This window comes from Phascolarctos cinereus, unplaced genomic scaffold (genome assembly GCF_003287225.1).
Source record: "Phascolarctos cinereus isolate Bilbo 61053 unplaced genomic scaffold, phaCin_HiC Scaffold_2;HRSCAF=192, whole genome shotgun sequence".
Lineage (NCBI taxonomy): Eukaryota > Metazoa > Chordata > Mammalia > Diprotodontia > Phascolarctidae > Phascolarctos > Phascolarctos cinereus.
Genome location: NW_027555625.1, coordinates 332,161,115 through 332,174,101, shown reverse-complemented (window position 1 = coordinate 332,174,101; position 12,987 = coordinate 332,161,115). Strand labels below are relative to the sequence as shown.

Sequence of the window (12,987 nt, the reverse complement as noted above, 5' to 3'; positions counted from 1 at the left end):
CTTGTTTCTAAAATGGGGGGTTGAATTAGACGGTCCCTGAGGTCCCTTCCACCTCTAAATCCTATGATCCTATAAATAATGGACCCAAAACTAGAACCAAGGCCTTCTGACACAAACACCAATGTTCTTTCCACGATGCCAATCAATTAACAAGCATTTATTAAGTGCCTACTAGTTTCCAGGCACAGTGCTGGATGGTGGGCATACAAAGACAAAAATGAAACGGTCCCTGCCAAGCTGCATCTCATATAAATCTAAAGGATGCCAGCCGGTGGGTCCAGGGCCATCCCAGCAGGAGGGAGGGGAGAAGGAGGGAGGGAAGAGGGAATGAAGCCCAGACAAATCATGTTGTGTGGTACTTTTCTTCCCATCCAACATTTTTATCCAAGTGAAATATGGTTAAAGTGAACAGGAAGGGCAGCCTTGAACAAGGGAGACTGGAACATAAATAGTTGTCATTTATATAGTGCTTTAATGTTTGCAAAGTATACTATTATTAGTCCCATTTTACAGATGAGGAAATTGAGGCTGAAAAAAGGCTAAGTAACATAGCTAATGTCTGAGGCCAGATTCAAACCCACATCATCCTGAAGAAATTACAGCTTCTGCAGTGAAATTTATACTTTATCTATAAAATGGACGTGGGTGGTACAGTGGATAGAGCAGTGGGATGGGGTTGGGAAGGTTTATCTCCCTGAGTTCAAATCTGGTCTCAGACACTTACTAGATGCGTGACCCTGGGCAAGTCATTTAACCCTGTTTTCCTCAGTTTCCTCATCTGTAAAATGAGCTGAAGAAGGAAATGGCAAACCACTCCAGTGTCTCTGCCAAGAAAACTCCAAATAGGATCATGAAGAGTCAGACATGACTGAAATGACTGAACAGCAAAAAAAAAAAAAAAGACATAAGGATTCCAGCACCATCTAGCTCATGTGGAAAGGGATTTGTAAGGCATAAAGTTTTACAGAAAGGTTAGCTATTATCAATATTTTAAGAATCTGTGATTGACCCATATAGGTGGTCCTTCCACATAGGAAGATCACAACTCTTTCACTCATGAGTAGAAGGTATCCATGAGTTACTGTGGCCAGAAAAATGTTTTTTTTTTCATTATCTGGTGGCCAATCCTTTGGTGGTAAGATTATTATTGTTGTTATCTTTTAATTCATAGGATCATAGATTTAGAGCTAGAAGTTGCTATAGAGGGCATCTAGTTGAACACTTACAGGTGGGGAAACTGAGGCCTAGAAAGACAGAGTGACTTGCCTAAGGTCATACAGGTAATATGTGTCAGAGCTGGGATTTGAACCCAGGTCCTCTGACTCAAAACCCAGTGCTCTTATCATATTGTCCGTGAAGCTCAGCTAGAAATGAGTCAAGGTCAAGTCACTATTCTACTATTATTCTTTTACTTTTAATGTTTGGAGAACTATCACACAGATGGATAAAACAACTGCTTTTTGTAATTGAATAAAAGTGTCGGGATGTAAGCTCATCCGTCTTCTGTAGGCTCACTGCAAGCATCTTTGGGACAACTCCAACAGCAGACAGGATGTTGGGGATGGTATATGCTTCATCATGCTCCCACATGAGTTTCATCTCTTCTGCTTTCTATATTTTGAAAGCTTTTCATTTATTATTATTTACTTATAATAATTCATAATTCATAATCCTCTATTAAAAGTCCTCTTCCAATGCCTCCTTGTAGCATAAAGATGACCCTGGGCTCTCTGCCAGCAGAGTGCAAGCCAGGTTGGAAGGGTTTCCCATACAAGTCCAATGATGGCCTGTGATCCAAAGATCAGCCCAGCTGAGGAGCAGAGAGGCTGGCTCCCAGATGGAGTTTGTTGACCACAGCAACTTGGGACAGAATCTAATAACACATCGACAACATTGTGGCTGGAGTGGGAGATGAAAGGAGGTGAAGATTGCGGTTTGGACCAACACAGTGAGTCCCTGTGGACACCTATGATATAATCTGGATGTCTTTAGTATCAATGCTTTGTTATTATTATTACTACTACAAGGGGCCAGTGGTGAGACTTGCATGATGATGTTAATTGTGTTTTTGTTACTTCTCTGAAAAATGGAGGTAGTGATACTTGCCTATCTCAAGGTTATTGGGAAGTATTTTGTAAACCTTAAAATGTCAAAAAGACATAAAAAATTGACCAGGAAAATGATATACACAGTGACCATCATAATGCAAACAGAAAGAACAAAGATGACAAAGAAATGAAACTAAACATTGTATAATTATAACGACTGAGCGTGGTCCCAACATATGAGAATGCAACCCCCCTTTTCTTTGCAGAGGTGAGGGACAATGGATGAAGAACCCACCATATGCTGGCAGACATGATTGATGTGTGGGTTAGTTTTACTGAACAGCTCCTCCTTCTCCTTTCTTTTTTATGTTTTGTTATAAGGGATGGCTCTCTGGGGGTGGGGGAGAGTGAAGAGGGATATATTAGGAAATGAAGATGATATAAAAAAGGTTTATTCTCTTAAAGAGCTATAGAAATGGGAGGTTTTTTCTATGCTTGGGAAAAGAGAGAAGTCCTGGGAAGCAGGAAATTGACTGGTACCCAAAGGAGAACCCTGGGTAGTGCTGCCCTCTTCCCCAGCCTCCTCCCCAGCCACCACTACCACCCAGAACTTCATATTCTTGAATTAGGAAGAGCTTCGCCGGCCCCAGCCTTGATGCCAGAATGTCTGAGGCCTCTTTTGCTGATCCCTGACTACTCCTTCCTTGAAGCCTGGGTGGAGGGAGAAGAGGCCTCTTCTCCTGCAGGCCCGCTATATGCTGCTGTCACCTTTCACCACGTCTTCAGTAGTTCAGCCATTCAGGGACATGGGCCAGTGCCAGGGGAGAAAGGAGGGGGTTGGAGACCCAGCAGGACTCATCATTCTTTCTGGCTAATCTCAGGATACCAGGTACCCCCTGGCGCTTACCCAGTAGACTGAAAGAACTGATACATTGATGGTAAAGAGGTTATTTTTATTAACCAGATAGATTAAGCATCTCTCCTAATTACCAGTTTAATTAACCTTGGCACACAGTACGTACCAGCTCCTGAGGGAACAAGTCAGGATGACAGCATTGGGTGAAAATCTCCCATCTGCTCTTCAGCAGTTTCAGCCAGACCCTCGAGGGAGGCAGCAGCACTGGGCATCGTGGCGCCCGGTGCCTGGCACGAAGAGGACAGGAGCTGAAGGAGAAAGCAGGAAGGGGATGGAGACAGCAGCTCTCTTGAATACAGTATCTGGAAGAGCTCCCTGGAAGGGAGGAGGCAGTGAGTGTCACGGAAAGTATTGGATCTGGAATTCAGAAGATGGGTTTGAGTTCCGGCTCTTCCCCAGCTAGCTGGGTGACCTTGGGCAAGTCACTTCCCTAGTCTGAGCCTCAGTTTCCTCTTTTGTGAAATTAGGGAGTTCAACTAGATTCAGGCTTCAAGGTCCCTTTCTAGGTCTAGCATTCTATTTTCCAAGTTCCATTTCTGGCTCTGGCATTCTGTATTCCAAAGTCCCTTCCAACTCTAGCACAGATTTTGGAGACCAAGCTCTTGTGTGTCCTCGGGATATCATCTAATCTCTTGGAGTCTCTGTTTCTTAATTTGTAAAATGGACAGTCATAGAGGTCTTGGACTAAAGGATCCTTCCTAAGTCTCTTTTCTCTCTCACATCCTTTTATACTATGGTCTACTGGTGCTATACAATCAGAAACAACCATTCCTGCATACTACATGGAGCAGGAGATAGCAGAAGCTCATATGTGGTGGCATAGCATTTGTCAGACTCCTACATGAATGATCAAGGAGAGAGCATGATCTCTGACTCCACACTCCACCATCTCAGGCTCCCCTCCACCCCCAATCCAGTAAGATACAGACACATATATACATATACATACACACATTTATTATTAATGTGTAGATATACATGTGTGGATATGTGTGTGTGTGTGTATGTATATGGGGATATATGTATACACACACCTGTATATACATATATATATACATACATACATATATATATACATACATACATATATATATACATACATACATATATATATACATACATACATATATATACATACATACATACATATATATATATATATATATATATATATATATATATATATATATATATATATATATATATATATATAGGATCCAAAGATCATAGGTTGAGAGCTAGAAGGGAACTTTGGGGGCTATTGAGTCCACACAGCCCTCTCATTCGACAAATGAGGAAACTGAGGCACAGAGAGGTTAAATAACTTGCCCAGATTCACAGAACTGGTATTGGAGGTGGGATTTGAACCCAGCTCATCCTGACTCTATGTCTTGTGCTTTCTCCATTATACTACACTGCCTCTCATATCTACATCTATATATGTCATAGATGTACAAAGAGTCACCCGTAAACACATCACCATGACACATGAATTCATAAAAGGAATCCAACAGATATATAGCACACACCCACATACACTCACTGCACAATAAGTACAAAATACTCATGTGCATATATACACACCAGCAATTTTTGTTCACCATAGACACTTAACATATATACCCAATATGCCCAGTGCATAACACAGTGCCTGGTACATAGTAGGTGATTGATAAATGTTTGATTGATTGACTCATAATCACTAAACACACACATGACCATATACTCATATACATATTACACAGACTTCATAAATGTACGACATACCCACTTGTACATATGTATGCTTATACATCTATACATTAATCATATATATACCAACTCCAACATAGAAGCATACATTTCACCAATATATGTTAGAAATATGCCTCCAGGAAGATATGTGGACACATACATCTGAAAAGGTGTGTATAGCGTGTGTGTATTCACATGTATCACAAGCCCAGACAACATTCTTCTTATGGGGAGCTTGGACTCACCTTTCTCTGAGCTAAGAATTGTAAAATGTGTTATTGTATCTTTAAAAGAAAAAAAAGCTTATTAAAATCCTAAACTAATCTCCCCTTTGCTAATGTAATATTATTGGATGTTTGTGTAGGAGGGTGAGGAAGCATGTTACATGTATTTGTATGTGAGTGTGTAAGGAAAAGGGAGAAGGGGGTGTGTGTGTGTGTGTGTGTGTGTGTGTGTGAGACAGAGAGAGAGAGAGAGAGAGAGAGAGAGAGAGAGAGGAGAGAGAGAGAGAGAGAGAATGTTCTTGTAACAAAGCATAAAGAGAGCTTGTGACCCTGGGGCCAGAAATAGCCAGGCACTCCCCTCCCCAGTACTGAGAAGGGTTGGGCTAGACTGGGGTCTCCTCCTTATAGCGGGACACAAGAGACTAGGGAAAGAGATCTCTCATTCGGACTAAAGGAAGTCTATGGAACTAGAGCCAGATCCCCAGACTGTCCTACAAAGTCAGTTGTATGATTATCAGGGTGTGCACATGAGGGTGTGAGAGGACATGAAGGGTGTAGGGGAAAATAGGACTAGATGACACGTGGGGTATGGGCAAGTATGGGAAGAGACGAGGGGTATGAGGAGAATAGGGGTTGAGGAAGAAATGGGAATAGAAAGGAAGATGGGGAATATGAGAAAAGATAAGGGGTATGTATAGGGAGATGGGGTAAGGGGAAATGGAGGAATGAGGGAGAACAAAAGGAAAGATTGGAAAGTGGGAGGAAAAAAGGTTGAAGGATGAGAGGAAGAAGGGGAGTGGAAAGGGAGATGAGGGAAATGAGGGGAAGTGGGGTTGCAGAAGATGATCAGGATGATTAGACAACTGGAAACCATGTCATCAAAGTATTTGATTGAAGAAACTGAGGGGTTGAAGAAACTGGGAAGTCTGGCAAAGAGAATTAGGAAGTTGCACAGCCTAAGGGATAAGGAGTCTAACGTCAGGTAAGAAAATTGAAAGTTCAAATCCCACAGCAGTCCAATAAGGCTAATAAGGCCCTATTGGGTTAAGCTGAACAACAAAAAGACCACTAGCTCCAGAGTTAAGAGGGGCTGGGTTCATGTTTTGCCTCTAATGACATCTGAGTGTCCTTAACATTTCAGGACTCAATTTACTCAACTGTAAAATGAAGGGGTTAGACTCTCTGGCCTCTAAGATTTCCTCCAGATCTATAATCACTATCAGCAAATGTTTGAAAGACAGTTGCCTAGAAGAGGAATTAGACTTGTTTTTCTGGGTCCAAGAGAAGAGAACTAGCAGCATTGGGAGAAAGTTACAGAGAAAAAGATCTAGGTTCCAGGTAAGGAAAAACATAATTGAAGATATCTCAAAGTGGTATGAGCTACCTCAGAAGGCAACTGGAGGGTTGAACTTGCAGTCAGAAAGACCTTAGTTCAAATTCTGCCTCAAACACTTACTAGCTGGGTAAACTTGTACAAGTCAATTAACTTCTTTTTTTAAATAATATTTTATTTTTCCCCAATTACATGTTAAAACAATTTTTGCAAGTCAATTAATTTCTGCCTGCCTCAGTTTCCATAACTGTAAAAATGGGGGGGGGGGTAATAGCATCTACCCAGCAGAGTTGTAAGAGGATCAAATGAGATATTTGTAAACTGCTTAGCACATAGTACCTGGCACACAGTAAGTGCTTAATAAATGCTTATTTCCCTCCCTCTCCCCCTCCACCCCCACCCCAATCACTGAGAGAATCTTTAGGCCAGGGGCTGTGGGGATGTTGAAAGGGAAATTCTACTAAATGTATGGATTCCTCCTAACTATGTGATTCCAGAATTCTATAGAGGAAATGAAAGTGTATGGAAACAGGGGGAAGGAAAGGGAAAAAAGGGGCAGGTAAGAATGAGAAGAGAGATAGGAAGTAAAGGCAGACAGAAACATGAGAGTAAGAGAGAAGTGGGAAGGGGGAAGGCTAGATGAGATGGGGGAGCATGAAGGGATAGAGAAAGCGAGTGTGAGGGGCTACAAGTGTAGGAGAGAACATGGGAGAGGCTAGTGTGAGAAGGGAAATGCAAAGATGTGGCGAAATGTGAAAGGAAGAGGTAATGTAAGGGAACATAGGGATGAGGGAGACAGAATCATGGAGATGGGAGTGTGAAAGGAGATGGTTATGGGTAGAGAGGGAGCTGAGGATGGGAGCAACATGAGAGGAGATGGGGGAGTACGAGGCAGATGGAGGTGAGCAGATGAGGTCATGGGTAGAAATATGGGGTGTGAGGGGAGTTAGGGATGGGAGGTGAGAGAAGATGGAAGGATTAGAGGAGATGGGAAACTGAGAAAATATGGGTAGTCTGAGGGGAGACCGTGGAGAGTGTGAAAGGATATGGGAGGAGTGTGAGGGAAGATGGGGAGTAGGAGGAAAGTTAAGGGGACTGGGAGGAAATGGGGGTGTGAGGGGAGAAGGAAAGTAAAAGGAGAGATAGGAATGAGGAGATATAGTGATGGGGGAAATACGGGGTATGAGTGGAGCTAGGGAAGAGGAAGTTAGAGAAGATGGGGGTGAGGGAGATGGGGAGTGTCGGGAAAACAGGACTGTAGAGGGAAAGGGGAGTGAAGGGAAATAGGAGTGAGAGGAAAGAAAGGAGTGTTAGGAGAAATATAGATGGAGGAGGTGGGGGGGGATGGAGTTAAGGAGATACGGTAATGGAGAAAGATCTAGGTTGTGAGGGGAGCTAGAGCTAGGGGGGAGCAGAAGAGGAGATGCTAGAAGAGATCAGGATTGAGGAAGAATGGGACTGGGAGGGGGACATGGAGAGTGAGGAGATATGAGAGTATAAAGGAAAAGGAGGGAACGTAAGGAAAGGTGGAGGGGCTGTGTGGGGGAAGATGGGGAATATTCCTTTCTCACTCTCTTAAGCTCTTAAAGGCATCAGAGCATCTTGTTAATTGTTTATCTCCCAGAGCGACTAATGAAATTAAGTCTGCAAAATGCTCATCAGGTCAGCTGCAAGGGTCTCCCTCTGGCTTCTAGTTGAATCCTATCTACTTTCTCCTTGTCCTATACCTTGTCTGACCCTGCCTATCCTTCACTTAAATACCTCCACCAGGTCTTCTGACTCTCAATAGCAGGGGTGTGGGGTGTTTACTGGGAGGGACAGGTAGAGAGGCCCTCACTGAGAAAGTCTACAGTGCCCAAAAGAGCACTATAGATTTGAAGTGAGGAGACCTGGATGGGTAGTCCACTTCGCTACTTAACTGGTTGTGTGACCCTAGGCATATCTCTCAAATGCTTTGGACCTTGGTTTCCTCATCTGTAAAATAAGGTGGGTAAACTAGATTATCTCTGAAGTCCTTTCTAGCTCTGTTAGAGCTTCTGTTAGAACATTCTATGTTCTAAGGTAGCTTCCCACTCTAAATCCTATAACCTTGAAGTGGATAGAGCATTGGACCTGGAATCAAGAAGATTTGAGTTTAAATCCCACCTCAGACATTTACTAGCTATGTGACCTTGGGCAAGTCACTTAACTTTTGTTTGCCTCAGTTTCCCCAACTATAAAATTGGGATCATAATAACATCTACCTGTTAGAGTGCTATAGGATTAAATGCAATACTATCTGAAACATACTTAGCACGCAGTAGGTGCTATGTAAGTGTTGTTGTTGTTATTGTTTGAGAGTTCTGGAGCCTGGGACAGAATATGGAAAACAACAGGCAGGAGAATTTGAGAGGCCCTGGCTGTCTGGACCCATCTGTTGTGGGACATAAAGCACAAGACATATGTCTGTGCATGAGCCAATGTGTATTATGGTACTATGTGAAGGGGAGAGATGTGGAAGGAACATAATATCACAGGATTTAGAGCTAGAAAGGACCTTAGAGGTAAGCCCCTCTACCTGAAGGTCCCAAGAAGTTAAATAATTTACCCAAAGTCACACCCTACCTCCCTGTATAGAAAGCCTATCCATCCTTCAAAACCCAGTCCAAATGTTTCTTTCTCCAGGAAACTATTCTGGCTCCTCCAACTAGAAGTGATCTCTCCCTCCTGAGAACTCCCTCAGAATTGTGTCTATATCCCTTCTTATGGCCCCTTTCACCCCTCTGCCTTGTACCATCATGGGCTTCTACTCTGGTTCACTAGCCTGAGCTCCTGAGGGCAGTGGCCAGCTCTTGTCCCTTTCTGGCTGGTAGAGGGGTATGTGCCCACAGTAGGTCCTCAAAAAAGACTGCAGAATGAATAAAGGATGGAGGCCCAAGATGCCCTCATCCCTAAGCAAACATTGGGAGGCTGAGCAAAAGGACTGCATGAGAGATGGAGAATATAGTTAGCCTTTCTCCATGCATGCAGCAGGGGACTGACAGTGCCCCCTGGAGGACCACTCACCAAGATCTCTCTTCAATCTCTTCAAAGTTGTAGTAAGACCACCTGACTTGGTCAGAAAAGTCCTAACTCTGCCACTTAGTAGCTGAGTGACCTTGGCCAAGTAACTTTCCTTCCCTAAGACTCAACTTCCTTATCTGTAAATGGGCATGGTAGTGTTTATACTATTTACTCCATGGGTTATTATGAGGAAAGTGCTTTGTAAATTTTAAAGCATTATAGAAATATGAAGTTTTCATTGTTATGATTATTATTACAATTATCCTCATCCTCATCCATCATCCTGTCTTGGGGTCCCAGTGTGAGGACATCTGCTTGAAGGAGCCTGTGCTTAGGACTGGGATCAGGTGTGAAATGAGATATTAACTCCCTGTTCCTCTCTTCCTCAACCCCTCCCCCAGGCCCCTTCCTCCTAAAACTGGCAATAGCCTTACCTAGAGCTCAGTCCTCTTTCCTCCAAAGCCTTCCAGAAACCTACATGCTGGGCAGGCAGAAGAGTGGAGGTGGCGTGGGTTGGACCCAGACTAGCAGAGGAAGGAAAAAGGATCTCAGGGGCATCTTTTCACTGCCTCCCCCTCTCCCCAACATCGGACCAGTTCTAGTTCTATTCATTCTGGTTTTGCAGTATCTCCCCCACCCTTGTTCGGGGTCATTATCACCTTTTGGCTAGCCTACTATAATTTACTCCTATTTGGTCCCCTTGCTTCCAATTTCTCTCTATCCTGCAGTGGAAAGAGCACTGGATTTGGGGGCAAGTCATTCAATGAGTAAACCTCTCTGGGCTTCAATTTCCTCATCTATAAAATGAAGGATTTGGAATAGATAATATCTCAGGTCCCTTTCAACCTTATATTTCTGTGATTCCTCCAATCTATCCTACTTGGGCTATCAGATTCATCTTCCTAATAGTTCTGATAAGTCATTCCCTAGATTAGAAACCTTCAGTGGCTCACTGCTACTTAATTGTTTATCCTGGCCCTCCCACAACTAACTTCAATCTCCCTCATCACATTCATACTTCCCCACATGAACTCTCTGATTTGGAATCTTCCCTGTTTCAGACTGGAAGGACATCCCCATACATCTCCAACTTCTCCACCTTCAAAGCTCAAGTGGCACTTCCTCCATGAAGCCTTCCTTGATTCCCCTGCTATAAGGGATCTCTCTGTCTGTCTCTCTCTCTCTGTCTCTCTCTCTCTCTCTCTCTCTCTCTCTCTCTCTCTCTCTCTCTCTCTCTCTCTCTCTCTCTCTCTCTCCCTCTCTCTCTCTCCTCTAATGTTATCTACATTCTATTAGGACTTCTCTGTGCCTATCACAATTTGCATTACAATTATCTGTATATACATCTTATCCCCCTTATGTTAGTACATTTTTTTTTGCCCCATAAAGGCAGGATTTGCGCCTTGTTTCTCCTTTGCATCTCTCCCAGCACCAGACCTTGCACACAGAAGGTGGTCAATACAGATTTTAAAAATTGAATTGAAGACAGGGCATGCTAGACACTAACCCTTCCCTCTCCTTTGCTCTGCCAGTTGTAGAAAGACTTTCTCAATCTTCTCTGGACTGAAGGCCAGGAAACCTGGGCTTAAATCCTGGCTTTTCAATATAAAGCTCTGTGAGTTTGAGCAAATCACTAGACCTCTCTGGTCCTCAGATTTATTCTTGGTAAAGTAAATGGACTGGATTAGATGATCTGAGGTCCCTTTTGGCTCTAAAATCCTGTGATTTATTCCTTTACTCCAAAGACCCCCATCTGTCTACAAGTGGGTCATGGGAAGGACAGTGGCCAGGTTGGGGAATAGGTGGCAGGGGAAATCTCCCAATGCCGGCAGTTGGGAAGGGCCTCACCTCCAAATGACTACCACCCCCTTTCAGCAAGACTCGGGTGGCAAGGATGCCCCTCCATCTTTCACATCTTCCCCTCACTCTACTTTTTTGTGTGTGCTTCCCTAGAAAGATCAACTGATTTCATCTCTAATGGAGAGTGGGGAAAGTGTAGAAGGAACTCAAAGAAGCCACATCCCAGTGGTGTGAGGGGAAGGGGGGCTTAGGGAGAGACTCCTTTGTTGTATGTGCATGAATAGGTGTGACGGCATGTTCCCTCAAACACAGAAGCCTGTGGGGCATATGCGTGTCCCTGACCCCTCGAATACCTGTGCGTCGCCCTGTTCTCAGAGGACCAGCTGGGCTCAGGCACAGGGCTCGTGATACTTTTTAGTTGTGCGACCTTGGACAAATTGTTCTTCCCCTTTCCTTCCCCCGCCAATCTCCATCTATGTAAGGAACTGCACTAAACGACCTCTGAGGGTTCACCCAACATTCCGTGATTCCGCACCTCAGTTTCCTCATCTATAAAACTAGAAAGGACCAGATGATGCCTCGATCACTTGCCAGCACTACAGTGCTATGATTCCACCATCATTCCCGGGGTGTGAGATCCAGCCCAGGTTTCTGCCCCCTCCCCCGGGGGCATCAACAAGGAAAAGGAGGAGGAGGAGGAGGAGAGCCTCCCTTCCCTGCCCTGGGAGGGATCCCCAGAGCTGGGGGCGGCCAGGGCTCTCGCCAGCGCAGCGCGGCCTCTCCTCCCAGCCTGCTCGGGCGCGGGCGCCGTCGCCGCTCCGGTCCGCGGGCTCCAGTCCGGGTTTTGCGGCGCCCCCCCCCGCCCCCGCCCCCCCCCCCCAAGCTCTGCTCCCTGGCTGCGGCTCCGCGCGGCTCCGCTCGCTGCGCTCCGCCTGCATTGCCGCGGACCCGGCGCCCAGGAAAGCCACGCGCGGGCCGGCGCGGCCGGGGAGTGGCGTCTATGCAGCCGGCCCGCCCCGGGGAGGGCAGCGGCCCCCGGGCATGGACACCGGGGCCGGCCCGGGCCGGGGCACGGGGCTGAGGCGCTGAGCGGCGCGGGGATCAGGGCTCGGGGCGCCCGCACCCTCTTGCCCGCACCCTCCTGCCAGCATCCTCCTCCCGCGCGCCTGGCCATGGGCTGCTCCCCGCGGGGCCTGTGGCCCGCGCTCCTGGCCCTCGTCCTCGCCGTCCGACTCCGCGCCTCGGGTGAGTCACGCGGCGCGTGCGCGGCCCGGGCTCCGTGGGTCAGGGGCTGGGGGTGCGGGGGTCTAGGCGCGCGCCCCGCGGGGAGAGTCCGCCGTGCATGGCCCGGGGCCCCCGAGGCCAAACTTTGCGGGCCGGGATGCGGCTCCCCGCTGTTCTACGCCCACCTCCTCCGGCCCTTTCCTCTTCCCCACTGGCGCCCCCGCCACTACCTCCTGTCCCTCTCCCACCAGCACCACCACCTCCTCCGTTCACCAGACCCCCCCCCGCCCCGCTTCCTAATTCTGGGTTCTGCGAAGCCTTTCCGAGCACCTGGGAGGGGTGGGGTGGAAGGGTAAGATAGATGCCCTAGAGCGGGCGTTCTTGGTGGAGCCTTGGGCGAGTGAACTTTGCAAGCTGGTGTGCTGGGACTCGAAGGCCACTGTGGGGGTGGGAGTGGGAGGTGGGGGCCGCGGAGGAGGACAGAAGGGAGGACTCTGTGCCCTGGTTCTGAGCTCAGTAGTAGAAGAAAACCCAGTGAAGTCAATAGACCTGTCCCTAGTGTGTGTCCCCTACTAAAACTATAGCATCCCCTCTCCTGCCCGAATCCCATCTGTTCTACCCCTCGGCCCCCTCTCCACAAGGATGCTCCACTCACCAGCCTGCTCT

At 46.4% G+C, this 12,987-nt stretch overlaps 1 protein-coding gene across 3 annotated transcripts in view; it reads left to right on the top strand.

The window, feature by feature from the left end:
- Nucleotides 1-12,001: 12,001 nt before the first annotated feature.
- Nucleotides 12,002-12,987, top strand: part of UNC5A (unc-5 netrin receptor A) — a 104,136-nt gene continuing 103,150 nt past the window's right edge. For all 3 annotated transcript variants that reach the window (XM_020998648.1, XM_078150303.1, XM_020998647.2), the window contains exon 1: nt 12,002-12,342. In XM_020998648.1, coding sequence (XP_020854307.1) covers nt 12,270-12,342 — 73 coding nt within the window. In that variant the 5' untranslated portion in view covers nt 12,002-12,269. The remainder of the gene's footprint in view (nt 12,343-12,987) is intronic.